This window comes from Python bivittatus, unplaced genomic scaffold, assembly GCF_059951505.1.
Source record: "Python bivittatus isolate LINGU-HERP-01145 unplaced genomic scaffold, Pbiv_v1 ctg000080_np1212, whole genome shotgun sequence".
Taxonomy (NCBI): domain Eukaryota; kingdom Metazoa; phylum Chordata; class Lepidosauria; order Squamata; family Pythonidae; genus Python; species Python bivittatus.
This window is the reverse complement of record NW_028277035.1, coordinates 43,203,968-43,222,864: the sequence shown is the minus strand read 5'-3', so window position 1 is coordinate 43,222,864 and position 18,897 is coordinate 43,203,968. Positions and strand designations below refer to the sequence as shown.

At 37.9% G+C, this 18,897-nt stretch overlaps 1 protein-coding gene across 1 annotated transcript in view; it reads right to left on the bottom strand.

Moving 5' to 3' along the window:
* The window catches only part of LOC103064736 (glutamate dehydrogenase, mitochondrial-like), a 41,453-nt gene that overhangs the window by 8,264 nt on the left and 14,292 nt on the right, over positions 1–18,897 (bottom strand). Inside the window, exons 6-9 of the mRNA XM_088134684.1 lie at positions 18,514–18,693; positions 9,091–9,228; positions 8,785–8,922; positions 6,752–6,832 (exon numbers count right to left, since the gene is read on the bottom strand). Of these exons, the coding sequence (XP_087990810.1) occupies positions 6,752–6,832; positions 8,785–8,922; positions 9,091–9,228; positions 18,514–18,693 (537 nt within the window). The remainder of the gene's footprint in view (positions 1–6,751; positions 6,833–8,784; positions 8,923–9,090; positions 9,229–18,513; positions 18,694–18,897) is intronic.

Here is an 18,897-nt window from a genome sequence, read left to right as displayed (position 1 = left end):
CAAAAGATAACTTTCTATCTTGTTTATTGGCACCTCCCGTTTTTTATATAAATTCATATAATATTTGTAAAAGGCATTTTTAATTCCTTCACTGTCAGGTAAATCTTCTTCATTATCTCGGATTTTAGTAATAGTATTTTCCCCCCTATCCTTTCTTAATTTATAAGCTAACCATCTTCCAGCTTTATTACCATATTCAAAATTTCTTTGTTTTATATATCTCAAATTTCTTTCGATTTCATTTGTTGTCAAAATATTGAGTTGCTGTTGCAAGATTTTTATTTGATATTTTATATCTCCGTCCGATGGTTTTGCTTGGTGGTCTTTTTCTTTTTGCTTAATCTGATCTAATAATAACTGAAGTTTTTGTTGTGATATTCTTTTGATATGTTTATTTAAATATATATAATAACCTTGCATATACACTTAGCTAGCATCCCATACCATTGCTATATTCACTTCATTATTTAAATTCCATTCAAAAAGTTCTTTTAATTGCTGTTTACTTTTTTCCACATACTTTTTTTTTCAAAAGGTTTTCATTTAACCTCCATCTATATATTTTGGGGGGAATTTTTATATTTACCTGGACCAGATTGTGGTCAGAGAAAGTTTTTGGGAGGATTGTTGCATTTATAATTTGGTTCGTTAAGTTTGTTGTTAACCAAATCATATCTATTCTGGAGAATGATTTATAACTATCAGAATAAAAAGTATAATCTTTTACATTGCCATTTTTATATCTCCAAGCATCTACAATAGTCAAATTGTCTATAATGTCAAAAAAAGATTTGGGTAGTTTTCCTTGATTATTTATTTTTTGTTCAGATTTTCTATCAATAGACAGTGATATAACCCCATTCCAATCCCCCATTAATATCCAATTATCATATGAAAGATCTATAAAAAGGTTTAATAGAGACTTATAAAATTGATTCTGATTCTCATTTGGAGCATATATGCCCACCACTATTGTTTTCAAGTTTTGCATTTCTATTTCCACTGCTATATACCTCCCTTTTTCATCAGTGATTACCAACTTAAGCTTTAAATTAGGCTTTACATACATTGCTATTCCATTTATTTTTTTCATTTGCTACTATAAATTCATTCCCTAGCCTTTTATTAGTCAAATATTTAATATCTGTTTTTCTGATATGGGTCTCCTGAATACATACAATATTCTGCTTTAATTTATTTAGATAATGAAAAAAAAATTTCCTTTTAACTGGCGCATTTACTCCATTTATGTTCCATGACAAACATTTTAGTTCATTCATTAGAAAGGAGAGCTATAAATTTTTTAGAATTTGAGGTTGTTGCTGCTGTATTTTGTTCTTCAGTAACCACTGATTTCCCCTTCGTCTCTTTATCTGTCTCTTTACCTCTTTTATCTTTAGTTTCATCTGTTTCCTCCATATCTTTTCTATATTTTTTGAGAAACTCTTCCGCCTTGGGAATTGTATTCACCTTGTATCTATGTTGATGAAATGTCACCGTAACTCCCTCTAGTGTTTCCCACCTATATGGGATTTTTTTTTTTTCATATCTCTATGAGGAATGTATAATCTTTTCTTTTTTTCAATATTCTCGGGGGAATTTCCTTAAATATCGTCACATCCTCTCCTCCAATGTTAATTTTTTTTATCATAAGAGGTCTGTATTATCATTTCCCTTGTTTTTTTTCTTGAGAACTCAACTATAATATCTCTTGGTTTCTTGTGAGTACTAGCATATTTTGAGTTCACTCTAAACATTCTCTCTATATATCCTCCTTCAATCTTTCTTCATCCCATCCAATTAAATCTGCAAACATTTGTACAATTGTATCTTGTATTTCTGCTTCATTCTTTTCTGGTACTCCCCTAATCCTGAGACAATGTTCTTTTTCTTTTAGTTCTAATAATGTTACTTGATCTGCTTCATTATCTTTGTTGTTGTTTAGTTGTTAAGTCGTGTCCGACTCTTCGTGACCCCATGAACCATATTGCGCCAGGCCTTCCTGTCCTTCACTGCCTCCCTGAGTTTGCTCAGTTTCATGCTCATTGCTTCAGTGATGCTATCTAACCATCTCATCCTCTGCCGTCCTCTTCTCCTTTTGCCTTCAATCTTTCCCAGCATCAGGGTCTTCTCCAAAGAGATCTCTCTTCACATTAGGTGACCAAAGTATCTGAGCTTGAGCTTCATTATCGATCCTTCCAATGAGCAATCAGGGTTGATTTCCTTTAAGATTGACTGGTTTGACCTCCTAGCAGTCCAGGGGACTCTCAAGAGTCTTCTCTAGCACCACAGTTCAAAGGCATCAATTCTTCGGCGCTCAGCCTTTTTTATGGTCCAGCTCTCACAGCCATACATTACTACTGGGAAAACCATAGCTTTGACTATGCGGATCTTTGTCGGCAAGGTGATGTCTCTGCTTTTTAATATGCTATCTAGGCTTGCCATAGCTTTCCTCCCAAGGAGCAAGCGTCTTTTAATTTCATGGCTGCAGTCTCCATCTGCAGTGATCTTGGAGCCCAAATAAATGAAGTCTGTTACTGCTTCCATTTCTACCCCTTCTATTTGCCAGGAATTGATGGGTCCAGATGCCATGATCTTAGTTTTTTTAATGTTGAGTTTCAAGCCAGCTTTCGCACTCTCCTCTTTCACCCTCATCAAGAGGCTCTTTAGTTCTTCTTCGCTTTCTGCCATTAGGGTGGTATCGTCCGCATATCTGAGGTTGTTGATGATTCTCCCTGCAATCTTAATTCCGGCTTGTGATTCTTCCAGCCTGGCATTTCTCATGATGTACTCTGCATATAGGTTAAATAAGCAGGGTGACAGTATACAGCCTTGTCGTACTCCTTTCCCTATTTTGAACCAATCGGTTGTTCCGTGACCGGTTCTAACTGTTGCTTCTTGGCCCGCATACAGATTTCTCAGGAGACAGGTAAGGTGGTCTGGTACTCCCATCTCTTTAAGAATTTGCCACAGTTTGTTGTGATCCACACAATCAAAGGCTTTTGCATAGTCAATGAAGCAGTAGAAGATATTTTTCTGGAACTCTTGTGCTTTCTCCATGATCCAGCGAATGTTGGCGATTTGATCTCTAGTTCCTCTGCCTCTTCGAAACCCAGCTTGTACATCCGGTAGTTCTCGGTTCATGTATTGCTGAAGCCTAGCTTGTAGGATTTTGAGCATAACCTTGCTAGCATGTGAAATGAGTGCAATTGTGCGATAGTTTGAGCATTCTTTGGGATTGCCCTTCTTTGGAATTGGAACATAAACTGACCTTTTCCAATCCTGTGGCCACTGTTGCGTTTTCCAAACTTGCTGGCATATTGAGTGCAGCACTTTAACACCATCATCTTTTAGTATTTTAAATAACTCAGCTGGAATACTGTCATCTCCACTAGCTTTGTTGTTAGCAATGCTTCCTAAGGCCCACTTGACTTCACTCTCTAGGATGTCTGGCTCAAGGTCAGTGATCACACCAGCGTGGACATCAGGGACATTAAGATCTTTCTTGTATAGTTCTTCTGTGTATTCTTGCCACCTCTTCTTAATCTCTTCTGCTTCTGTTAGGTCCCTGCCTTTTTTGTCCTTTATCATGCCCATCTTTGCACTAAACGTTCCGTTCATATCTCCAATTTTCTTGTAGAGATCTCTAGTCTTCCCCATTCTATTGTTTTCCTCGATTTCTTTGCATTGTTCATTTAAAAAGGCCTTCTTATCTCTCCTTGCTATTCTCTGGAAATCTGCATTCAGTTGCTCATATCTTTCCCTTTCACCCTTGCTTTTTGCATTCCTTCTTTCCACAGCTATTTGTAAAGCCTCATCAGACAGCCATTTTGCTTTCTTGCATTTCTTTTTCTTTGGGATGGTTTTAGTTGCTGCCTCCTGTACAATGTTATGGACCTCCGTCCACAGTTCTTCAGGCACTCTGTCTACCAAATCTAATCCTCTAAATCTATTCATCACCTTCACTGTGTACTCACAAGGAATATGATCTAAGTCATACCTGAGTGGTCTAGTGGTTTTCCCTACATTCTTCAGTTTAAACCTAAATTTTGCAGTAAGAAGCTCATGATCTGAGCCACAGTCAGCTCCTGGTCTTGTTTTTGCTGTCTGTATAGAGCTTCTCCATCTTTGGCTGCAAAGTATATAATCAATCTGGTTTCGGTATTGACCGTCTGGTGACGTCCATGTGTAGAGTCGTCTCTTGTGTTGTTGGAAGAGTGTTTGCTATGACTAGCTTGTTCTCTTGACAGAACTCTATTAGCCTTTGCCCTGCTTCATTTTGTACTCCAAGGCCAAACTTGCCTGTTATTCCGATTACTCCTTGACTTCCTACTTTAGCATTCCAATCCCCTATGAGGAAAAGGACATCTTTTTTTGGTGCTAGTTCTAGAAGGTGTTGTAGGTCTTCATAGAAGTGGTCAACGTCAGCTTCTTTGGCATCAGTGGTTGGGGCATAGACTTGGATTACTGTGATATTGAATGGTTTGCCTTAGATACGCACTGAGATCATTCTGTCGTTTTTGAGGTTGTACCCCATTACTGCCTTTCCCACTCTCTTATTGACTATGAGTGCAACTCCATTTCTTCTAAGGGTTTCTTGCCCACAGTAGTAGATATAATGGTCACCCGAATTAAATTCACCCATTCCCGTCCATTTCAGTTCGCTGATTCCCAAGATGTCGATGTTCAATCTTGTCATCTCATGTTTGACCACATCCAGCTTGCCTTGGTTCATAGATCTTACATTCCAGGTACCTATACAATATTGTTCTTTACAGCATCGGACCTTCTTTTCGCTTCCAGATACATCCACAGCTGAACGTCCTTTCGGCTTTGGCCCAGCCGCTTCACTCTTTCTGGAGCTACTTGGAATTGCCCTCTGCTCTTCCCCAGTAGCATATTGGTCACCTTCCGACCTGAGGAGCTCATCTTCCGGCGTCATATCTTTTAGCCCTTTAACATTGTCCATGGGGTTTTCTTGGCAAAGATACTGGAGTGGGTTGCCATTTCCTTCTCCAGTGGACCACATTTTGTCAGAACTCTCTGTCATGACCTGTCTGTCTTGGGTGGCCCTGCACGGCGTAGCTCATGGCTTCACTGAGTTACGCAAGCCCCTTCGCCACAACAAGGCAGTGATCCATGAAGGGGTCATTATCTTTATCTAATTCTAATTTCTCAACTCTTTCTCTTATACATTGAATTTCTTCTTTCATTCCTCTTTCCATCCTTTCCAGCCTTGTTCTAATCTTTTTTCCAACCCGTCTATTTTAACTTCTAATAGCTACATTAAGTTCTGTGTAATACTTTGAACTGTTTTTTTTGTGAAATCTTCAAACATGGCTCTCAGCTAATCTCTTTCTCCTCCCACTTCCGACAGCCTCCTATTCTGGTTCCTTGTGTTCATTTTTTCTATTTTTCTATTTTACTATATTTCTATATTTATACAATATATCTATACAATTTCAACAAAGAATATTTCTATATCTATTCTTATCTATAGTCTATACACAGCCTAATAGCTTAACATACTCTAATAAGTTTTCTAAACAATATGGCGATATACAATAATTAATTAAATAAGTCCTTTTCCAGCTTGGTCTTGAAACATTGATTCCGCCTTAGAAGTGTGCAATTCACTCTTCTGTTTAGAAAGTCTCTTTCCTTTCTTTTCCTCTGTAGTTATTTAGAAGTGGCTTTTCAATAGAAATGAGAAAGGCAACGACTCAAGCCCAAACAACCGGGCTGCAAACACAGTCTCCGCCGATTTTACCTCCTAGCTCCCTGGCTGAACAATTTCATGAAAGTGAAAGCGATGGTCTCGCCTGCCTTCGGGAGCCGCTGAGATTTCTTTGCCGGCAGCGCTCTCTGTCATCTTTTCGACTCTGCAGGATCACTGGCTATCCACGCTGCAGTTTTTTCTCCGAGCTGTAATTACAGCCGCCCTGTCACCATCTTCTCACCAGAAGTCCTGTATTCTACCAACTATGACGAAGCTCTGTAACGAATCTAGGATAACCTTATCATTAGCAAATTACTGGAGAGCCTAAGTGAGGGGTTTGGTTAAAACTTTTTGAAGTTCATATGACATCTACTTAGTCACACCTTTTTACATGTTTTTTCACTGAAAATCTGAGAAATGCTGTACTATTAATCCAGTCTAGGTTAGAGGAAGCTAATTCAGAAACTCATTTGTTTAGAAAAAGTATTTTTCTTTAAAAACTATTTAGAGAAACTACAGTAATAAAGGGAGCAGCACAGTGTACCACCTCAGCCCTGGCACTAGAGGATATACATATTCTTTATTTCAGTCCAATGGATTACAAATATGTATATTGCACAGAACAAGGTCATGATATTATGGACATGGCTTTAATTTTACAGTACATGTTTGGGCTAATTTATATAAAAAATACAACAGGAAAATAAAAGTAATAAAATAAAGCCATCAACTCATTACTTAACCTCACTTTGCTGGCAAATTCAGAATCAGGAATTAATATGCAAGCAGAGGTAACATCCAAAAATCTATTCAAAAATGATGTAAGTAGGCTTGTACATTCAATTTCTGTTAAACTGTTCTATGTATTTTCAACTCTGCGTGTTGTAAAATTCAGTCATGCTTCATTGTTTAACTGCATCACAAAAGATTGTCGAGTTTTGCAAGGCACTGCAAGACAGGGAATGCCCAACAGTAGCAGATTAGCTAGAGGCCCAAGCAGCAAAGCATGGGCATCACTGGAGCCAAACATACCGGAAGTACAAGGATTTTTCTCTGCAAAAAGATGTCATGAGCATCTGGAGTTGTGGGGCCATTGGCACCCTCAGCAATAATCTGTGAGGCACAAAAAGATAAAGGATTAAATCAGAATAATCTTAGCTAAAACACCAACTTTGAATAGATGCTCTGGCAAAGCATTGTTGTAAAAAATATTGAAATGAGACCGTCACATATTATTCAAGCATAATTCTTGTCTGTTCAGTTATAGGAAGCTGGTTATTCTTTCCCAGTGTACTGAAGTTCAACAAAAACTCTGAAGAAACTGATAAAATAATGAAGACTGCATTCAAAGACCGTACTTGAAATGGAGAGGTCTCATGGAGAATACTTGCTCCATTATGATTCCAGAGCTGCTTTCAAATTAGGGAAATCATGATGGATTACAGATGACTTCTATAATTTTGAGAGCACACATTCACCAGTTCTGATTTGTTATCACATTTGTTCTATAACATAGCAGAGAATAAAGAGTCCCATAACCAATAACTGGATATTTAGTTTCCACATTACAATTGATTTTCTAATGTGGATTTGGCAGCATAACCTTCCTTCTGTTACTATTATGATGTTGCAAATTATAGACAGATGCAAAAACAAGAAAAACTCTGACCCCTGCAAGACATTTTAACTGTTCCTTACCCTCAAAGCTGAAGAGCCCAACACACATACATACAATTGTTTAAATAAATAAATATTCTCATACCAAGTTTAATTTTTAAAAAGCCATGGATTTCCAATTCTACCCCTAGCAGTACCTGACCAACTGTAAACAGTATCCAGTATAACTGTCTGGTGATCTCTACCTAATCTCGTATAAACCCCAAGTAGGCCAAAAAATATATGTTATAATACATGTGTTAGTTTGCCACAAGTTTTTTTTTAACAGTTATATTACTTTTTCTCTTGAGGCTGTAAGAACTAAGAATAGACCTGCTAAATCAGGTCAAGTCCCATCTTAATTTTGGCCAATCCTTGTTCCCTGTAACTGACATTATAGAGGCAAGGAATCACCAACCTGTTAGGAACACTGAAACTTCAGACTTATAGCTTTGAGCAGTTTTGTTCTCCATGAACGTACAGTATTTAATTCCGTTTAACTTGGGTGACCATCAGAACATCTTCTGGTGACAAATTCCACAAGTTAATTGTATGAAGTAGTTCTTTATTTTGTCTTTTCTAAATCTCCTGCCAATTAGCTTGGTTGGCAAATCTTAGTTCCTAGTGTTTTCAGATGAGAAAAATGTCTCCCTATCTACTTTCTCTAGGTCATGAGTATAATGGATGGCATGAGCGGGGAAGATTCTGGAATGGAACTTCAAGGTTGTCAGGAGGGGGGAGAGACATTCCAGGGCAAGCGCCTCCTCAGTCCGCAGCAAGTGTGGGGGAAGACGAAGAGGATGAGGCTGGCCCCTCCCTAGAGTCTCATGGGTTATAGCCACTAGTTGCTTTAGCATAGGTTTAGTCTGGTGAGATTTTGTCTATTAGGTGCGAGCTAATAAAGGAACTGAACTGTACTGGATTGCTTCGTTGCTGTTCTTGGGTTGAACCTGACATCAGTGATTTTACACACTTTGATCACATCCTTCTTCAGTTGCTTTTTTCCTAAGCTAAAACATCTGTAACATTCAGGTTTTTTCTCATAATGCAAGTGCTTGATCCTTCTCATCACTTTGGCTACCCCATGCATTTTTACAACAGTTATATCCTTTTTAAAATGTGATAATCAGAAGAATACATAGTGCTATATAAGTAGACAGCAAATATTTCTATAAGGACAATTAAATGTTCCCACTTTTATTTTTAGACCCTTTCCTACTGATCCATAACAGCGAATTTACTATTTTTCATAGCCACTGCTCACTGAGTTGACTTCCTCATTGAGGTATCCAGTATGAACTCAATAATTTTTTTTACCACTCCAGTAAACCAGCCCCCAGATTTTTTTCTTACTGGAAACAAATACTTAATTTTTTTATGCAATAAAAAAACCCCTCTATAAACAATACCTTTGCTTGGACACGATGAGCATTTGCCTTTGTGAGCTGTTTCTCAATAGCAGCTGGAATAAGGATATCACAAGGTATCTCAAGAGCACTGCCCTCAAGTTTCTTAGCCTTTGGAAAGCCAACAATGGTGCCATGTTCCTAGAATGAAAAACAGACTTCAGTTAGCCAAGCCAAGAGCAGAAAGATGGGAAAAGATTTTTCTACACTATTTAGTGGTCCATCTGTGGCTGAAACAGGCTAGGGACTATCTGCATTGGGTTATTTCTAGAGAAAAAACTCACCAGTGCCTCCATGTATTCAACATACTTGTTTATAGTGTTGTAGCTCACTGGAATCAATTCCATCAGTGCTATAGATGGCACCATCTACTTCCTCAACACATATGCAGCATGCTCCATAGCGTTGCAGGTATCGCATTGAGTGAAACCCCACATTGCCAAATCCCTGTGAAGGCAAAATTGACAAGCATGGAGAAAATTTTCAGTCAGCAAGAAAACACACATATCTTGACTAAGAAGGAAGACCTGCTTCTGCTGTGAATATTCCCTTGCCAACTGGCAGAACTCAGACATTCCCAATATATACCCTCTAAGGCATATTGTAGACATCTCCAATCTATGTCTTCATGAAGGGTAGATGCCCTCCACTCCCCTTCTCTGATAGACTAGAAACCGGTGGGATTTACCATCTCTACTCAGCTCACATTTAAGCTGAAATTTGCAAGAAGCAGGATTTTCCAAGTAACCCAATTGACCCAGATATAACATCTGTTCCAAAGGTAATCTATTCTCTAGAAAAATAGGGAAAAAGTTAGCTTTTTCTTACTGTACTCGATTTAATTTCTTTTTTATGTCTCTGGTTAATGCTTTATGGTTTATGCTTTTTTTTTTTAATAATTTTTTTTATTTTTTACAACAAACACAAAACATACATAAACAAACAAGAACATAGAAAAGCATAAAAAAAAATCTTCCATTTTATACCGTGTGTCAACCAGTTACCAACTCATTGGTGCCCCTTTCATAATCTTAAATTCTCATATCATCTATTCAAAATATACTTGTGTACTTATCAATTAACAATTATTAATCATTCATAGCTAGTCTATAGAATCATTTATTACAAGAAATTTTAACTTTCAATAGGATTAGTAGTACATTTTCATCTATCAATTATATGTGTATATATATAATAATTGATATCAAATTTCTATTGTAAAATTTCCTAATCCATTACATTACTATATTTTCTCATCCAATCATTAATAAAACAAATCCCGTGTCATATAAAATTACTTATCTTCTTATTCTAATTTCAAATCTCAATTTAACTCATCTCTGCACATTCCATAATTTTCAATAACTTCCTCCTGCATAGGTACTTTTTCATTCTTCCAATTCTTAAAAGTTACAGTTCTAACCACTATCAAAACATACTTAATTCTTCACTACATGTTTCAACAAAAATGTCTCTAGTTTAAAATCTATATGTTACTATATCCAACCATGTATAAATTTTAGTCTAATCTCTTAAAACATTTATAATCAAATACAATTTTTAACTATATATCTCAGTTTTATACTTTATTCCAGCGCTTGCATAATTTTAAGTTCACCCTTTTCATTCAATATCCCAAAACATCTAGCTGTTTATTCCTTTTTCTATATTATTGGATAAGAGAAAGCAATAATAAATGTCCTTTCAAACATTCTGCTTTTTGAAGCTTCTGTCAGTTCCATCATTGTTGTATTCCCCTCATTTTTTCTTTAAGCATCTGAAGTAGTTTCTTTCAATATTGTTTTACTTCTTCTTTTTATACATTCTCTTAGTACGATTTTCCATTATAATCTTGTATAATCTTTTTCTCACCCTCAGTACCAAGAACAAGTCTGTTCCTCTTCATTTATCAGTTGATTAACCCTTTTAATTCTCAGTTTATAAGCCTCAAAATAATTCTGATGGTTTATGCTTTTGTTGTCTGTTTAACCCCTTTATAGTATTTTCTTTAAAGATTCTTTTAAGCTACTCTCTATGATTTTTTACTTATAGTTTTAATTCACTCATCACTGTTTTACATATGATTACTTAAAATCAACAATGAATGTTTAGCTTTTTTCTTTTCCTTTTAAAAATAAGCATTAACATATATTTATCACTTGTGAGATTGACCTATCTCCAAAAGGAGAGGCTGATCTCCCCAGTCATACATTTCATGCTACAAGTTCAGGTGACACTATTGCATTTATTTCATTTTTACTCAGCTTCTTGTTCTTTTACTTGCCCATTAAGCACACAGACTGGGAGATCTCACACAACAGGGTTGGGGGTTGGAGACAAGACACCAGGTAAACACATAACCCTGAAAGACAGGTGGTGGCAGCAGTAATTACCAAGCAGCTACCCCAAGGCAGGAAGGCAGAATCAGGGGGAATATACGAGCATTTCTGGGAGACAAAGTTTGAGACCTCCAATCTTTCCCTCTGCAAACATAGCATTGCTGATAGAGCTGCTTATCAGGCATTTAAGAGTTAATTGTGCTGTCAAGATAAATGCATTAGACATATATCCAGACAGAATCAGTCAAGTTGAAGAATAATTACATATTTAACAGAAATCATGACAGGTTAAAAATGTGTTTTTTCATTTTATTTTGCAGTGTGTGTTTGTGTGTGCATGCCTTCAAGTCAGCATTGATTCCTGGAGACTGCCTGGACAAGTCCCTACAGTTTTCTTGGCAAGATTTCAGAAATGATTTGCCATTGCCTCCTTCCTAGGAGAGAGAGTGACTAACCCAAGGTCACCCAGCTGGCTTCGTGCCTAAGATGGGACTAGAACGCACAGTCTCCTGGTTTCTAGCCCGATGCCTTAACTAAACTGGCTCTCCTTGTGTCCCTGCAGTTTTCTTGGCAAGATTTCAGAAGAAAACCACTTATCAGGCATTTAAGAATTGATTATGCTATCAAGATAAATTTATTAGACATTTATCCAGGCAGAATTAGTCTAGTTGAAGAATAATTACAAATTTAATAATCATGACAGGTTTAAAAATGTGCTTAATTTTTTCATTTTACTTTGCAGTATGTTCCCATTATTCTATTTAGCTTTCATTAAAAATGTTCTTTGTTTTACTGAAACTGGGTACGCATTCTGTAGTTAACAGCTGGCAAAGCTCAATGAACTGGTCCACGTGGCATCATTCCCCCATGTTAATTTGCAGAAAAGAAGACACTGCTGAGTTCTTCAAGGTCCCAATTAACTACAACCCAATCATGCCCTGTCAACAGGAATCCCAGTCCTCCATTCCCATTATACTGGCTTTATCTCATGCCTAGTTTTTAAGTAAGGCAGCTTCAAGAATAATTACCTGTATCGGTACAAAAGTATTTTCCTCATCTTCCAACACTATAGCGCCAAGGCATAAAATCCGGAACGCCATGCCATTCATTATCTTGGAAGCAGTCAGGGAGAATTGGGAAGATTTCCTCTCTAGTCACTAGCCAGCCTCCTTTTCAATTACTTCTCTCCATCAGGACTTTTTTTCCTTTCACATCTGTTACCTTCCCATACACTTCCATTTTCAACCCCAATTTCTCTCCAGGTTAGAAGAAAGTAAAGCTCACCTCTACTATTTCACTTGGGGAAGAGCAAGAGGCATTTTTCATTATTTCTAGAACACATCTTTGTCTTAAGGTGCAGCAGTCCTGCTTTTTCTCACTGCACTGACCCTAAAGTGAGAGAAAGTACTTATTTGCCACTTTCCCAACTCCTCCAGGAGAACCTAGCTAATTGCACTATCATGGCAGAGGCTGCCTTTTTCTTCTTTGGGGAGATTACTGCCCTGATTTTCCCTATATGTTTCTTTCTTTCACATTATTCTAGTGTGGGAGATACCAAGTGTGTAGGATGGGGAGAAGAGCAGAAAATCATCAGAAAAGATATACAGAGTCCTGAAGTGAGATTCATCTGATGTCTTCTACAGTGCTCTGATTGGTGGATATCTTTCCTGCTCACTGGTGATATGCTAAAGGTAGACAGTTGCATAGCCAGAGGGAAAAACCAATAATCCTGTCTATAAACAAGTAGCATGTTCACAAATCAGGAAAGACTATTTAACAGACATAATAGAAGGAAGACAGGGACTGGAATTAGGGACAGTAAATTTTTTCTGCATTATTTTGTGTTAACTCAAGGAAAGGTGGGTAGTGCTTTAATTCAGTAGTGGAGAGAGACCCTGAGAAATAAAATCAGCTCAGAGGCCTAAGCAAAATTTGCTCATTCTTCAGAGTATCTGGAATAGCAAACAACTTCTAAAAACTGAGCAACTAGTTGTTCCTTTATACTACTACAGTATGTAGGATTTGTTGGGGAGGGGTTCTACTTGTTAAAGAAAGCTTTTACTTCTAAGTGCTGAATTGATCATTTAAAGAAAAATCTAAATCTAAAAATCTAAGGTTTTTTTCTTTGTCACAAAACCAGGCCCTGTTTCCTTTCTTCCCTATTTTATCTGTAGAGCAAGGATGTATGCTTAGATCAGTTACGACATTTAACTTCTTAATGTACTTTCCATTCATTAAAGCATCCATTGTTCAATTAACTTTTCAAAAGAAAAATCCAAAGAAAACAGCAAAATACAAAGATGACAATCACTATAGAACTTTCCAGTAAGATGATAGCAACAACTAAATCACATTACATGATCGATTCTAGTTTAGATTTAATGCCAAGAATAGAAAAAGACGATTCAGATGGGAAATAACTCACAGTAACTGAGCTCTTCTGCTTGGAGTAACTGCTTGTATACTAACTTATCTGTGCCCCTCCTTGATATCTTTGACAAAGATTGAAACATGGCTTACTGGAGAATAACAATCCACAAAGACTCCCAAAGGATTTGAGGACTTCCCCTCTAAGTTTAATTTTCTTGGTAAGTTAATTAGAGTAAGTGAAGCATTTCTTGAGGGATTGCTCAGCAAACTCAATTCAACAGAGATGACTTAGAAACAATTTCTTGTACAAGCTCAGCTTTGCTCTGCTTGCCAAGTTTTTCAACCTGAGGCAAAAATTGCTTTTCGAGAAAGACATTTTTCTTGGACTTAAGGGAGGCTGGCAAACTGCCGGTTTAGAAGGAATATATTAACAGGACAGTCATTCTGAGGGAGAGCTGATACTAAAAAGAGGTATGGCTGAAGCAAAATATTGTTTGTGTTATTAAAAACAAGATTTGGATAATATGCTATTTATTCTGCTCCCACAAAAAACAAAAATAATTTAGTACCTCAAAGTCACAGTGCCTTGATTAAAAAATTGGCCTACTGTTGAGAAAATTCGAGTTAAAAGCAAAAGCCATTATGAAACTTACTGAATACATTTTAGTCAGCTACTCTCCTATCAGCCTAACCTACTTCATAAGACTACAGTGAGCATGAAGCAGGATGGAAGGCAGCAAAATTTTTAAGCTCTTTGGAAGACAGGTAGGAAGGTAGTGTAAAAGCCTAATTACACCATATATTTTCATAGATCACAGCCTTTGTTTTCAGGGATATAGCATGGTCATCAAATCAGATAGACATTCTGAATACTCAGAATCTTTTTTTTTAAACAAATGAGGCCCAAAGTTCATGTAATATAAAAGGCAGCAACAGGCATATGATGCTGCTGTTCATAATGCTAACACATCCTGAATCCAAATCAATTAATCCAATCAGTGTGGGCTGTGATTACTCTCCAGTCATCAATGATAAAAAAAGTATAACAGAAATAGTGTAAAAATATATATGAGAAGAATTTTGTTTATTCTATACACTGTTAATATCCTGAAGGAATATCATGCAGGCTTCCTGAATGTTCTTTAGGTGATCCCTAGTTGCTGGTCAGTAATTGCATCAGATTAGGAGTGAAATATCTAAGCAACACAGTTAAAAAGAAAATTATCTTTTCAGGATGGGTTCTATTCTCTGAGGCTTTAGCTGAGAGCTGTACATGATGATAAATGGTGCTGGTGGTTTTTTCCTCTTCCATAGTGAGTGATTCTGGATATCATTCAGACCTCTTCATTTGGTCCCACATCCCTAGATTAGCACTATAGTTTAAAGATTGCTTAATATGATGCTCTATATCAAAAACTTGTCACCAACAAATTCAGCTGGTCTATAGTTTAAATATATTATAGTGTTGTACTATAAAAAAGATAGGGAAAGCATGCAGAACATGGCTTCTGGAAGTCCTTCAACTCCTTTACTAGTAATGGCCATAGGAGATGTCCCTATTTTCTTCTATGTAATGAAGTAACATGGGGGCTGGGAGCGCACATACTTTTCCCCCAAGGACAAATAGAAGTGTGTGTATATGTGTTACCTGTGCATATGTGTGTTTTTGATTTCTCCTCATGGTGTGAGCATGCCTGTGCATCAAGAAACACAAGGTAGGTTGCATAAGCTCCACTGAGTTGCAAGACTGGTTTGGAGAAGGAGAGGGGGCTTAGAATGGAGGAATCAGCAGGATTCCAAGCACTGTCTGATTGTGTTTCCCACTGGAAAATGTTGGGAGATTTTTTTCTAGAATATTTTTCTCTGCAGTTCCTAGGCAGACTCAGACCATGTTCTACTCAATCTTTTTTTTTTTTTTGGCTGATTTCTCCCACCACACCAAATTTGGTCTCATCTTGTTGAGTTTTTGGAGAGTTAGATAGCTCCTAAGCCTCTTTACATTCCAGTGGACTGGGAAAGAATAAAAAGGGTCTGTTCCATGGTACAACTTCTGGCTTAGATTAATTGTGCTGTAAAATCTGAAAGGCTAGATGACATTTTTAAAGGCCAAATCTTGTAAGCCTAGAGAATGATATCATTAATCTATCTCTACCTAAAGACAGATGTGCACTATGATGGGAGTTGAGAAAGTTACCCAGAAGTAAGTGCTAACCAATTCTATGGCCATGTGAAAGCTTATAGTAACAATTTACTTCAACAGAAATTCAACAGGGGTATGAATACATTCTACGCGTGCATTGTTCCATGAACAGCACAGAACAAAACAGGGTTATTCTGAGCAGAAATTGTTCTGCTGGGAGGGTGGAGGAAGAGTGGGTAAAAAGTTAAAGACATCAACGCTGCTGGCTGAGGGAAAGGAGGAAAGGTCAAAGCTGGCATGCACTGCCCTCTCTTTCCCCAAAGAAGTCCCAGGACAGTATATCTCACTAGACTGCCTATCCCCAATCCTCCCAGTGCTCTTCAAACTTTTCATAAATGACTCAGTTGAGGGGATAGAACAGATGTTTAGCAAATCTGCAGATGACAAAGCTGAAGGAGACTGCTAACATCTCAGAAGACAGCTTCAAGGATCAAAAGGCTAATATTAGACTTGAACCCTAGCCCCTATTTCCCCAAAACGCAGTTCAAGCACAAGAAACAAAGGGTTGTGCACTTAGGTAGGAAGAACCAGATGCACCAGTACAAAATAGCAGAAGTCTAATAGCACCTTTTCCAACTAACACATTTTATTAAAAGGCATAAACTTTTGTAAGCTGCAGATGCAGGTAACCTATCTTTCCCATCCCCCCATCCCTCACCTCATCCTACATTAGTCTAGCCACTCTATGCATTTGATGAAATGAGCTGCAGTTCACGAAAGTTTGTGCATCTTAATAAATTTTGTTAGTTGGAAAAGGTCCTACCAGACTCCTTTTTTTTGCCATCATAGACTAACATGTTTTTCCTCCTACAAAGTACAAGATTAGTGGTACCTGGCTCAGCAGTCATAATTGTGGGAAGGAACTGGGCACCTTGGCAGAGCATGGATTAAGTATGAGCCAGCAGTGTGCTGCAGCTGCCAAAAGAGTCAATGCAATCTTGGGCTGCATCAATACAGGTATAATATCAAGACCAGAAAATAACTGAATAGTTCCAATTCTATGCTCCATGGATCAGACTGAACCTGGAATATTGTCTCAATGCAGTACAAGAAAGATGTTGAGGAACGAGTTCACAGAACAGTGGAAAAGATGGCAAAGAGATTGGAGGCTAAATCCTATGAAGAACAGTTAAAGGAACTGAGTATGTTTAAGGTAAAAAGAGAAGGCTAAGGGGAGACATGACAGCAGGGGGAAAAGTATGCATATATTCTCTATAGCTCCCATAGAAAGGACAGGAACTAGTGGGTGGAGGCTTGACAGAGGGAGAGCCAAACACAAAATAAGGAGGAATTTAGTGGCTGTGAGATCTATTAAGCAGTAAAACAGTCTGCTTCCTGGAGTCATGACTGCTCCATCATTAGAGGTTTTCAAGCAAAGGTTGGATAGCCATTTGCCTAGACTGGTATGAGGATTTCTGCCCTGGGCAGGGGATTGAATTAGAAGACCTCTAAGATCCCTTCCAATCCTATTATTCTATTATTCTCTTTCCTGCCTCCAATCAGATGCTGCTGTTCCAGTGCAACATATCCCATAGGCTGGCCTACTTCCTCAAGCACTTTCCTTTCCCTTTATTTCCTCCCCTCAACCACTGCCAATGTCCCAATACAGGTAGTCTTTGCTTACCATTGGTAACTGGGACTGGGAACTCTGTCACTAAGTGATACAGTCGTAAGGTGCAACATCAGGTGACTGTGTGGACTATGAGGGAAGTTCCAGCAGTCCTAGTTGCTGTCATTAGGTGAATCCCGTACGGTGGCAGCGTCCCACAGTCACATGATCACCATTTGCAACCTGCTGGCAGCTTCCCCATTGATTTTGCTTGTCAGAAGCTGGCAGTGGCGGTCACAAATGGCAATCACATGACCGTGGGATGCTGCAATGTTGTAATTGTGAGCCAGCTGCCAAGTCCCCAAATTGCAATCACATGACTGTGGGGATGCTGTGATGGCTACAACAGTGAGGACCCATTGTAAGTACCCCTTGTTCAGTGCCGTCATAACTTCAGTCGCTGAACCAGTGGATGTTAAATGAGGACTACCTGTATAGTAAATTCAACCAGTCTGTCTCATTCTAGATCTTCTCCATGTCTTCCCTCCCTCTTCTTTGTTAATGTCCCAAACCTGTGGCACATCCCTCCAGCACTCCCCACTTCCAAGTTTCCCAGTGCCTTCCTTCTTTCCTCTTCCCCTCTTTCTATGATCACAGCAAATCACTTTCTCTCAGCCTCATCATTTTCTTTTTCAAAGGTAGGTAGGTAAGTAGGTAGATAGATCCAGTCCCCCCTTAGGTATGGATGGGTGACTTTGGGCCAGTCATTCTCTCTCTCAGCCCTAGCTTCTATCCACCAATCTGCACCAGGTAAGCATGATAGATAATGGTCCACGACCTTCAGTGAAGATGTCTTCATTCTACAGTGGATTAATTTGGGCTGACAGTAGTAACAATATGTGTGTGTGCATGCATATGCATGTGTGTGTATGCACATATAATGCAAAATCATAAAAAAAAATGCTTGTGACCATAATAGATAATCTGTATAATATGGTGCTGTACATAATATGTAACTACACATAAAAATATCTGGAACCATGTAAAATATCAAAATCCAAATTATTGACAGGGTTGTTTTAATAATAAGTACAATCAAATATGCCAGCTCAGTATGAGTCCAATTTTGTCTATGTTACCACTTTTGAAATGCAGTATCAGTCCCAATTTGTAAGGATGGACTAGCTAACAGTAAACTAGGGTTTTTTTTCCAATTCTGAGAAAAAATGAGATTATATCTACAGTATGCTACAGCAGCTAAGTACCATATTTACCTGCAAAACAAATGTTTTACCAGAGAAGCCAGTTTTAAGGCCAATAAGATCCATATATGTTGTATTATTGATGTAGTTTTCAATTCCATATAGAATTCCACGGCCTGTGGCTGAGATGCGTCCATGGATTCCTCCCTGACTTATGGGTTTCCCAGTCACACAAGCAGGGGAATTGATATCCTGCAATTATCAACATGAAACAATAAATAACTGTACCAAACTAAATATTTATTTCACCAAAGGCCAGAAAGCTGAGAACTCTGTCATCTCCTGAAGCATGTGTACTCACCACTTAAAAAGAGAGCAAACTAAAAAATGTAATACAGCCAAACTTCCAGTTTCCTTTAAATCAAATATTTGGAGAAGGAATCAAGCTGCAAGGGT